This window comes from Channa argus, chromosome 11, assembly GCF_033026475.1.
Source record: "Channa argus isolate prfri chromosome 11, Channa argus male v1.0, whole genome shotgun sequence".
Lineage (NCBI taxonomy): Eukaryota > Metazoa > Chordata > Actinopteri > Anabantiformes > Channidae > Channa > Channa argus.
The window spans coordinates 10,848,296-10,860,654 of NC_090207.1; the positions used below are offsets into that span (position 1 = coordinate 10,848,296).

Genomic DNA, 12,359 nt, shown 5'->3' on the forward strand with positions numbered 1-12,359 from the left:
TTGAAGCACATTTAAAAAGACTACATTACTACTTTTATTGGAGAATTAATATTTTCCCTATTAATCATTTAAATTTAAAGTAGCAAAGGCTCTTGATCACTGTGTCACAGAGAGGTGGGCTCTATGTTTTGAGACAGAATGATGTCTCAAAGGTGTATGAGTGAATGGCTTCCTCAGGAGCGTTGTCAACTTTCTGACAAATCAATAGTAAACAATTTCCCAAAATTCAAAAGTCCAAATATGGATTATCCTCTCCTGTTATCTGACTAGAGTAGTAGGTTCTATACATTTGTATGGGTCAATACATATTGCAGTCAGTGCTAAAAACTGAGCTGTTAGAGGGAAATCTGTAGGGTGTGAGGAACGTGTGAGGAACCCCACAGATTAAGGTAAAATCAAAACCAATTTTCTGTACTGGGTTTTTCACCTAGTGTTTGTGTTAACACGTTTCATTCAGCAACACCGAGGTATAAGAAATGATGATGTGGTTAATATATTCGTATGTAATTTATATAAATAAATTGCCTTTGTCCAATTTGGAAATTAAATTCACATACTATAACAGACTTTAAGTACTAAATAAAGTAATTTAATAGAAATAGAAAAACCCTAAACAAGTTGTGTATTTATAACAATTTTATTTTACCATGTACATTTCAAACTTCAAGCATAAAGAATACGGTTTACACGTTTTCCTTGTGCATAAATTACAAAATCATAATTTTCATGTACAGACATCTCCTGTTTTCAGTGTTGTTACAGGAAACAGTAAAGTAAAACTTTGTAATATAAGATACAAAATATTACTCACTTGAAAATATTTCCAGTCTAAACATCTCATGGCTACAGACTACACACACACACCTCAGTTTAGAGGGGTTGTTTCAAAATCCAAGAACATTTCTCTTATGATTATCATTTCAAAACATGTGAGGAGATCATTTTTCTGTCTTACCATGAAAATAATGTAGTCAGCAACTCTGTGTGTCACTACTGCACAAACAACATGTGTTCTTCACACACACACACACACGCGCACACACCATTTTTTACTTGAATGAACAGAACTACTGTGTTCTAAACCTTGACAGTTGGCCTTGGCTGTAGAGTAATAGCACAGCCTTCTGGTGATCAAACTGCTGAGCGATTCTGCAGCATCCCCTCTCCTACAGAGGAAGAGGAGGTGAGTGCTGGACCCTCATCCGCCCTGTTAGCCAAACTCCTGTCTACTCCGTCTGTAGTGTGCAACCTGGAAGAGAAAGATATAGACAGATTGGAATATTACAGAGCATTTGGTAGATGTCTACAACCCTCTCTATTATCAACCTGATGTGAAGACAAATAGTTCACACACGGGTTTGTGTTCAATCCATTTAGAATAGATGTGTGGTCTCAGATGCAGAACCCAACTGAGGGAAAACCAACATTTGACAAGAAAATAATCTGAACAGTAAATTGATTTTTCAAAAGAACTGCTTATATTTGGTAACAAGTAACTAATGTTTCAACTTAAAACTGACAAAAAGTGCAATTTATCAATAATAAAAATTTAGCAATTCATATTCTTAAAAGTAATTGATTATGTGGAAAACACTGATTTACCGTCCTTGCGCTGAAAAATAGTTCAGAAAAATGGAGCAGTTCATCATCAGATAACTACACATGCTCTGTAAAAACTGTGGTGCCACCATAGATATAATTTCTCAAATCATGGAAAGAAACCTTAGTCAATAACGCAGTTGTCCCATAGAACAAAGGCTCTTGTGTGTAATCTGTTAAAAGGCAAGAATAAGTCTGTTTGGGCCAGTGCTTGTGTTTGAATTTAGTCCGATGGTAGGTGGACTGGACTCCTGTTCCTGCTGAACTGAGCCAGTGGTTCTATAGGACTGATTATCAGCTCAGTAGGCACAGGAAGCCAAGCCCAAGTCTCTGTTCTCTTTCTCATATAGCGCTGGCTGGCTATGAACGTTGTTTTCTTCCCCTTCCTTTTTTGCAGTGCCCATAATAAGGAAAAAGGCAATGCCAACTCAAGCTGTGTGTCAGGCAGTGCTCCATTTTGCCAAACCCACAAGAATCTACACTACTGTTGGTTAATTATAACTGTTGAGATTGTTGGATTACACAAGGTGGTGAAAGGCATGGTTAGCACAGAAGAAACCTCGCTATCACGGAGTCGGCAAGACAGGCAACAGTGCTGAAGGGCAAGAGCTAGCCAAGAGTATTGGTACATTGATAAGATGTTTAAAAAAAAAAAAAGGGCTATGAAACTATTTTAGGAGTCAGATGATCAAAATCCAATTCCTCCTCCCCTGGGAGTACTCCTACATACTGCTTTGATGGGAAAATATACTTTCTAAATATACTTTAGATTAAACAGACAATTACTCAAGTTTAGTTGTGTGAAGAAAAGTTGTGGGCTGAATAAGTTTATTTTTGGTGTCTTTATACAATGTTGCTTTGTCCTTTTGATGTGCAGAGCACCATTTCCCTCCCATTAGAGTGTAATAAATTACCTTTTAGATACAGGCTCTGATGGCAATTCCTCTCTTTTACAGGCCTTTGATGGTCATTACTCTTTTAACAGGCCCTTAATATAGATCTAAAAATGGCATGCTCCACATGGCCCTCATTTGTAATTCACACATCTGTCCTCGTTTAGTCGCCATTTTGTGGTTGTGAATATAGAGCACTATAATACGTCCTCCCAACTTATATTCTGTTTGCCAAAAAAAAATCCCAACCAGTTTTAAAATACATTTTCAGCCACCTGTCACTGTTTTGATTAGAGAACAATTGATGCAAACTGGAATCGAAGTAGACTTGGATTATATCATAGGTTAAACAGTAAGTACCTATCAGTGTTTCAACTTTTAAAGTCTGATTCACTCAGTTGAAAGAAATTTCCAGCTGCAGATTTTGACAGCTTCAGTGTTAACTGGCGAGTGCTGTTAGCAAGGATTAGTTTTTCTGAGATGTGGAGGATTTGTAGGGAGGTGAAAATACACATTGTTGTCTAACGGTTCCAAAACAAATCTATTTTCTGTGATAAGTGAGACAGATTTATTGATCATTGTTTTGGCAGGTGGTGTATGGTAAACAGAAACTTGCATGAAAAGTCTTCCCATATTGCTGAGTAAGTCTGTCCTACACCAAGTCTGCATTGCTTTGTTAAAGCTTATCTTGCCTGAGAGTCTCTGTACACTCTCTGTTATGCTTGAAACAAAGCGTTTGTCACCCAGTTGAGAATTCCTGCTTTTCCCAACATCAGTGGGTGTTTAACAGGATCGCAGCTTTTTGTTTCTACTATCTGAGGCAAATAATAGAAGTTTATTTTGCATGGTATACCCACTGTAGAAACACTAAATTGGAACTGACATTCTTAAATGATGGTCAGGCTCAGCAAAAGCTGCCAGATTTTTATCTTTGACACCTCAGTCTTGTTTTCCTTCACAACGTGGAAATGTGTGAAAAGCCGTCTGCTTTATGGATTTCTACATCTTGCCTTGTTCAGGCTAAGATTAGATCAGAAATCAATACATATTAGCCAAGGATGCACGGACGGCACTTTTCACTGCCAAAGTAATTTTAGTATTTAAAATCTGAAGCACTTGAGAAATTGTTTTCAAACAGCTTCATTTTTTTAAGCTCCTTTTAGCAAATTACTAGGAAACATTAAATAACTGGTGGGTACTAGTGACAACAAAAAGAGCAGCTCTTACAGTTTCTGTTTTACGTTTTTATCCCTAGGTTAATAGCTATTATCTAATAAATTATTCCAGAATGTCACATCCACATACTGATTCATTCACTGTAGGTGTAGAATGGTAAGAAGAGTATACTATACTGTGATGGTTAATGTACACACACATTCTAAATAGAATTTGTAGCATGAATTTGGACATGCGGAGTGTCGGCTGTAAGTACAGAAAAGTGGGCTGTTAAAATATCTGTCAGCAGCATTCAGCAACGCTCGGCTCTCCCTAGGGCTCATTAGAACTGGAAGTACAGCCTCTCTTCCGAGGTACTTGCTCTCACCTTTGCTACAACTACAAAGTGTGCAACTAGCATCATCTGCGGACTAATCTTTTATACTCTGTAACTACAAGGAGACAGAAACAGTGTTGGTGGAAGTACAGAGCAAGAAATGAACATGAAAGAACGACAGATGAACCAGTAGAGTGTAGCGTGCTACTCATTAGTAATGTTGCACAGTGTTTTGAATTTGTGAGGAGGCTTGTGTGTTTAATTCCTCTAACTGAGAGGGTCTCAGTGGAAAGTTTTACAGACATGCAAGAGAGGCCACCTGTTTAGACAGGAGAAAAAGTAGAACAACAACGAGAAAGGGAGGAGTCAAGTGGAATGAGATAAGACAAAGAAGGCAAAGGTGAAAGATGCAGGACAATCAAGGCAAGAGTGAGAAAATACCAAAGGACAGAGTGGACAGAGTTCTGTGCCTGAAATGTATAAACACACATAGCTAATTGAAATGGGGAAATGGGGCTCAACGGTCCACACACACACAGATGCACATATCCACCACTATAAAAACCTAAATACTTCTTTTCCCTCTTTTCTCTTAGAGCCATTTATCGTGTTTCTTTGTCTCCTTGTCTGGGTCATGCTCTCCTCAGGTGCAGAACTTAGCCACTGTGAACAAAGAGGGAATCAATCACTGTTCACCAATCAGCTAAGCTCTGTGCCTGGATAGAGAGAGGATACAAAAACCTATCTGGCAGATTGACACACACACACACACACACACACACACACACACACACACACACACACACACACACACACACACACACACACACACACACACACACACACACACACACACACACACACACACACACACACAAACACACACACGGCTACCTCATCATCCTCTCTGCACACTTCCAAATCATCAACTCAGACACAATCATACACACACTTTTAAATAATCACGTCGTCTTTCTGATTTTCTGGGGGACGAGTCAGAGTGTTTGTTTATAGGAGAGGCACTGGTTACCTTAGCAGCCGGATGGGTCAGGCCTGTGTGGTAATCCCTGGCAATGTGATTTTATCATAAGTCACAAATCAGCACGCCAGGAACCCTCACAGCCCAGACATGGAAGAACAAGATATTCTCTTTTTATTTTTATCTCTACCTACACCCTCATGTCCAGCTCCAGTCTGACACTAACCTGCAACACCCAGAAAGGAGAACTCTCTAACTTTCTATGTTCTTTGTCCTTCATGTCTGCCATCAGAGCACAGTCATAAAAGACGAGATCTGCAGATCCTCGCTGCCTCTCCCTCTCTCACCATTTCCTTGGTTACCTCTCTCCTCCTCTCCCATTCGCCACGCTCGGCTAACCCGGTGATATGCACCTCATTAAGCGGATCAAGAGGGATTCCAGAGGCATGTACCAGGGGAAGAAAAGAACGAGGGAGTGAGTGGGGAGGGGGAAAAAGGACAGCAAGAGACCACCCTTCGCCTTTCAAGAGTTTGTGCTTTTTAGGTTTAAATACACAGCAAAGGCAGTGTGTGTCTTGACAGACATGTTTCCAGTTAAAACCCTCACAGCCTGCCTCAACCTAATCCCACTGTATGTGTGTGTGTGAGAGAGAGAGAGGGCATGAGGAGGACTGTTCTACTTAGAAAAGGACAATAGAGGAACACAAACTGAGCAGCAAAACACAAGTCCATCTCCCCACAGTGCAATATGAAAAAGTAGCGAGGAGATCCTTTCATCCATCATTTTAATTGGAAGGAGATCTGGACCTGAGCTCAGCTGACCAACATGATCCACTGATGTTTACAAAGGCTTGTTTGGTTCAGTCCAATGGGAGGCAGTAGTAAAAGTTTGGATATTACTCTCTAAATGCTTCTTTTTTCTTCCAGTCGTTTTGATCTTTGCTGCCCCATCTCATTCCTCCTGTACTAGTGTTTGAGACTCCACAGGGAGGTGTGTAGTGAGGGAGTGAAGGAAGATGACGAGAGATCTGCAGGCACAGGCAGGCAGAGTGTGTGTGTGTGTGTGTGTGTGTGTGTGTGTGTGTGTGTGTGTGTGTGTGTGTGTGTGTGTGAGAGAAAGATTTAACAAGACTGAGACAGACGCCTAGCACTTGCCTAGAAAGCCTTTCACATCCTGTGCAAATGCATAAAGCTCTGTCTGTGTGTGTGTCGGAAGATAAAAGGCTGGCTTTACTGCTGTAAGTCACTCAGGTTAATGTGGACAAGTATTTAGCAGCACCTTTTGACACAGCTTGTGTTGATCAAGGTCGCAGATGCCTTGTCTGACCTCATACTGGCTGCAATGGAGGTGTGCTAGACAGCTGGTTGTGTTATCCGTTTCACAGCTGGTTCATTTCAGATGCTGGTTCCAATGAAAAGGTGAGCGTGAAGTCTTACATTAAATGCCTGTTAGGTAGATGCAATTAATTTGAAGGTCCTTGAAATCTACATTTAAATGTTAAAACTACTGCATGGACACACGTTTCATCTCAGTAGTGCTGCTTATTTTTTATGTTTTGTGCAGTCATTCCAGCTTCGGGGAACTTGTCGTATTCCCGCCTTCCCTATTTGCTTTTAAAAAAATAACGAAGGTATTTCAGTTGTGTTAGAATCCTATCCATGTGATGCTCTACTATGTAAATTGATTAACAGCTTTGAATTATACTTGGGTTGTTATGTTTGACTTGTTGAGCCAAGATCCATGTAATTGCCTGCTGTCATTATTGAAGAGTTAGTGTCAGTAATTCCAGGAATTTAATGAAAAGATGTGCAGCTTCAAAGAGACCTGTCTCCACCTTAGTCCTCCCTTCCGCTCTTCATCCGCCACCCTTTTCTTTCTCTCTGAACCAAACATTTCTCTTCCCTTCATTTAACGTGAGACCAATAAATCCCTCACTATAATGAGCCCTCTAAAAGCCCAGTGGTTGCCAGTTGTGGTTGTGTGTACGCACGCATGTGGGACAAATTTCAGGGTCAACAGTACAAACCCACCCCCCATTCAAGTAGAAACTATCCTGAGCCCCTCAGAAACTGCTTGCTGACCAGTTCGTTCTCTTTTTCTCTCTTCCATCTCTTGTTTGTTGGAGGAACACATTCTCAAATTACACACACACACACACACACACACACACACACACACACACACACACACACACACACACACACACACACACACACACACACACACACACACACAGCTCAGGAAGGAATGTGCAATATAGGTAGCCAAGTGACTCAAGTGTGGGCTGTCCACTGGAGCAGATGGAAGCAGGAGCCATTCAACACTAAGCTTTCTTTTGCAGAAGCCATTTTAGACTAAAAGGTCGGTTATGAGTAGATAAAATATAAAATCTAGATACAGTGTCTTTAAATTCTAAAATTGCATCAAAAGAATAGCTATTGCTCTGAAATAATTAGATCCTACAAAATATTTGAGAGATTCCACTGTTACATTTCTTAAGCCCATTTATGCCTTATTATACTGAAAGGTTATTGGCCCTTTTCTTCAGTGGTTCAAGGAAAATTCAGCAGGCAAATTAAAAAAGCATTTCATTTCTAACTAAACTGCAAACATGAAGCAACTAAAAACCCTGAGAAGATGACTGGTGAGTCATGTTTCATAAACCTACACATTTTTACATCATTATTCGGGAGAACTGTTGATTTAATAACACGAAAAGCCAGTAAAATTCAGAGAAGATTAGAGATCCACTAATCTCCCCTAATTGCAAAAACATTTTTGGTCCATTTAGTCAAAGAATACTGCCAAGGACACATGATGGCTGAAATAAATAAATAAATAAATAAAAACTGAGAAAGAAATTGTTACCTCCAGTATCACAGGACCATCTCCTGCACCACTCTACGTGCCGATTGGTCCATTTCTTCCTGCACCAATGAGAGGCAGCGACGAGCCAGAGCCTGCTGCTCAGCATCCTCATGGATCATTAGCTCCCCATACAGATATACACCCATGGCCTGGAACACACACACACACACACACACAATTTATTTTCCTTATTATGTTATGGTTTTTAAATGGAGTATTTGAAGCTTTCTTTAAATATCACACAGGACAAATGCTCAATAGTTGGGTGTCTTTACTTGGTCATTCACCAGAAAGCTTTCCACGTGTCCATAGGCCTGAGTGTACGCATGTTTGACAACCAGTTCACACCAGCGATGTTTGACCTGGAGACCAAAGTAGAGAAAATAATAATTTTCACAAATATTCATTAAAACAGTTAACAGGTGAAATCTCACAATTTAACATTTCAAGATATATATAGATAGATTTTTTTATTATTTTTTTTTTGCCATTTTGGAAGCTTTGAAGCCGTTTTGCAGTCCACTCACACATTAAGTTGAACAGGTTTCCGTCAATTCCAGTAACAAAACACAAACAGCTCATTTGACAAAGTGAAAAGCTCCTCTGACAATGATGGGATTCATCCAGATCTGGAGAATTAACAGATATGATCATTGCTTTAGAAAGGAAACCGTGTTAATCTAAAGTTCATGTTCTAAAGTTCTGTTTTATTACAGCTACAGCTTGCATGTTTGTGCTTCCTGTGTGTGTGCGCGTGCGTGCGTGTTTTTACTGTATGTGTGTAATTTTGTGTGTGAAAGCTAATGCCTGGCCTTTCTCCCAGAGGATCAATAGGAGCTCTGTTGCCGCGGTTACAGGAGAGATCAGAGACTGGCTCTGTCCCTGCCTCAGCCATCATCCTTCATCATCTGCTTTGAGCACGCATGTGTACGTGAGTGTTTGTGCATGTGCTCCGGCAAGGAAACGCAGTGCGTGTGCATATGGATATACTACTGTGGAGGAGACAGAGGAAGATAAAAGAGACAGAAGAGTGATAAAAAAATAACCTTATGAAGAATCTTTTAAAGGACTGTCACTACTTTAAAGCCTGACAGTTTCCCTTGGCTGGTTTTTTCGTAGGTGTTTCAATCTCTCCCATAACTATCTCCACACACTCAGGATAATAAACTAGTCCTGTGGAGAGTACAGTGACCAAGCGTGGGATTTTTGGTGATTGATTCGATTTCAGCAACTCCAGCTTTGGGCAATTCTTCAGCACGTATGCATACATTCATTTTGAGTAGTGTTAATAGCCGTTGGATCTGGCAGTGTGTTGTGTAAATGTATGCGCACTCTTATAGGGGTTTGTGCTTTGTTTGTTTGTGCCAGAAAAGTTTTGCTGCCCTCCACTTGTTTGTGCAGCAAGTATGAAGAGTATGAAGATTGAGCAATGCTCCATTTAAAAGCACTTTAAAGTCCTCACATTGCCTCTTCAACATACTAAATAAACATGAGTTTGATTGGTCTCCAAACGATTCTCTAGCTCCTCTCTTGTCCAAATTTAAAATCTTCCCTTTCCATAGATTTTTAAAAAAATCTGTTTGCTCTGGAAGTCTGCAAAGTCCCACAGCAGAGATGACCAAAAGCAAAGGCTGGAAGTTAAATGTAACATGCTCCTCTACCTTCTCTCTGTGAAGTTAGGAATGTGCACGAGTGTGTACAGTATGTGTACCCTCTGGTGCCAGCCCTGCCCTTTTGGCCTGCGTAGCCCCAGCAGCTGTTCCCTGTGCCGGGTTACATTCCTGGGGAGAGCCCTGGGGCAGAGCAGCTGCCTGGTGCACCTCCACTTACCCCCTTTTTATTCTGTTTCCTGTCACTGGGCCCCTCTCTCTGCAATTACACAGTGACATTCCTTCATTTATTACTGCACCTCCACCCCTCCTTCACTACTAACAATCCCACACAAAGGCTACAAGGGAATCTAACTTTTTTCGTGTGTTCTCGCACTGGGGAACAAACTTCACATCTCATACAGATGGAAACGCGGACACAGGACAGAGTAAATACGGAGTAAATACTCAAATGCAGTGTTAGGGTAGTCTTAACATGTCCACGTGTTTAACAACCTGGTGCACCCGAACACTGCCTCATTGACTCTGACTTAAAACAACAAAAAGTAACAGTGCGACATTCCATATGATGTGCTTTTTCTCTTCTTGCTGATAAATAGATGAAAAGATTACCGTAACTCTTATTAGAAAACATGAAGCTACAAAAAAAGAGACAATTAGATTAGACAGTTTAAAGCTTCAGTATGCATTTTTCAAATATTTCTAAATAGAAATATGGTCTTTAACATATCTTGAATGGGTGGTGCCGTAAGTCTTTGAGAGAGCCTGACTCTCGGAGCAGTCAAAGAAAAGTTAGGATGCTGTCATAAGACGCTGTGCAGAGTTGAAGCAAAATGTAATGAACAAAGCCAGGTTTTATCAGAGCAGGGAGAGCGGAGCTGAGCAGAGAGGAGTGATTCAGAGTTAGACAAGTTACACACAACACTTGTTGGCATAGTGTAGTCAAAAAGAATACTCTGGTTTTGTCCAAGATAAATCTAACGCCTCTAATCTCACTGGACCAGCACATGGAACTGCTTTTTGAGTAATCTCGGCAAGAAAGTGAACAAAAAAAACTGTGTCTGTGTGAGTCTTTCAATCTCTTTGTGTCTGCGTCTCACTGCACTCTCTTTGTAGCCATTATTGTTTCCCCCTCTAGTTGTTTGCACAATGGCACCTATTAGGCCTAGAAGGGACTTCTTCCCCTGTGACCATTAAAGCTTTAGTATATTTCCCAGTAGAGGTTGTTTCTTCTTCTTCTTTTTTTTTCTTAGACACTCTTTAGTTCATTCTTAATAACTCTTTTTCCCGTGCTCTGTCTCCTTTTCCTCGACATGTTGTTGCCGGCTGTTGTGACATTTCTTGATGTGGTCCACTGAAGTCTGCAGTCACTAGAGGAAAGGAAAGTCCACAAGAAGTGGCCCAAAGTCACGCACGTTCTCTCATACATGCGAACACATGCGCCTGCTCAGAGATGCATTAGCACACGTATTCATGGTCAGTCACACCGTTTAAAAAGCAGTCCCACTGCACGCACACTGCTGTTCAGCCACATATTACCTTTCACAATTGTGTACATGCTTCTGAAACTCTCGCGCACACACAGAAACTTTAGTTCACAGGCCAGTCTTCGAAGCAGCTTTAACCTGGAGACAAACTACTTTATCGCTTTCACTATACAGCGTCTAACTAAAACTTTAGTCTGCTTTGCCTGCAGTGAGACATGCTGAGCACAGAATTAACAGATGGTGAAACAATATGTAACAGCATGGCATGCTACTATAGAAGAGATGCATAAAGCCATCAGCAAATTAAGAAAGGAAAAAAACTTTACAAAATAAATTAAATATCAAAACTTTATATGAAATCTCTACAAGAGACTTTGCTGTAAGTTTACGAAATGCTGCTAGACTTGAGAATGTGGTTCTGTTTTCCTGTAATCAATCACAAAGTCTTATCACAGTGCATTCTGAGTTGATGTATTACTAACCGCCTTTCAGAAACCATAACAATCATTGCTATAATCCAATATTCATCCACTCTGAAAAGCTTTCATTCTCTATTAGGTAAACAGTGAGGAGCTACACAAGATAAACTGCACTCAGTCCTGTATTTATCCAAGAATTTTAAACAGATCAATCATCAATCTTCTCAAAAGGATGCAGTACCAGACAAAGGAAAGCTAAGTCAAAAAAGGAGAGACAGGGGAAAAAAAGCAAAAGAACGAGAGACAGGAAGAGAGGAGAATAAATGGCCACATTTCTAAGGAAACATGCAAGTGATTAACCTCTTCTAACTGAGATTGCTAACATTAGGGCTGGGCCATTGCCCTTAGACAGGTGTCAGCAGGTGTGTGTGTGTTTTTCCATCCAGGACTATGTGCATAATGATCCTGTGTATTTTTAGCAAACACTGATGTTTTCTTCCTGGAAATTGTGGATGAGACTCTGCTTTCATCTGCCAGGAAGTCAGACTGTGGCAGAATCCCAGGCAAAACAGAGTGGCCTCAGGTTGTGACCACAAGCCCGATCACTAAATTTAAAGGGAGATAAAGGACCTTAAGATGTGGGTTATGTCACTGAAATGAATTAAGCTTTCAGATTTCAACAATAAACTGATGCAACAATGCATGAGTCAATCAACAACTAAAACTGCTTCTATATGTCAGAACATCTGAGCCCGATTATATACATTATTACCACAATAAAGCAGCTCTTAAAATTATTGGGAAGTCCTAATAAACTATTTTTATCTTTTAAGATGAGCCATATGATAGCAGCATGGACTGTTTATGAGCTTTGTCCAAGCTGTTTTCATATTCGTGCTCCTCTGCTGAACGAGGGCGTTATACAGTATGAGCAATTGAGCAGTCAACACACACACACACACACACACACACACACACACACACACACACACACACACACACACACACACA

The 12,359-nt window shown here is 40.4% G+C and overlaps 1 protein-coding gene across 7 annotated transcripts in view; it reads right to left on the reverse strand.

Annotated features, from left to right (window-relative positions):
- Positions 1–618: 618 nt before the first annotated feature.
- The window catches only part of aopep (aminopeptidase O (putative)), a 65,709-nt gene continuing 53,968 nt past the window's right edge, over positions 619–12,359 (reverse strand). For 3 of the 7 annotated variants that reach the window (XM_067520871.1, XM_067520869.1, XM_067520874.1), the window contains 3 exons: positions 8,108–8,194; positions 7,833–7,981; positions 619–1,249 (listed from right to left, as the gene is read on the reverse strand). In XM_067520871.1, the coding sequence (XP_067376972.1) occupies positions 7,841–7,981; positions 8,108–8,194 (228 nt within the window). In that variant the 3' untranslated portion in view covers positions 619–1,249; positions 7,833–7,840. Of the gene's footprint in view, positions 1,250–7,832; positions 7,982–8,103; positions 8,195–8,359; positions 8,462–10,504; positions 11,954–12,359 lie in introns of those variants that run through there. The other 4 variants (XR_010915533.1, XR_010915532.1, XM_067520870.1 and 1 more) reach the window with 3 other exon arrangements.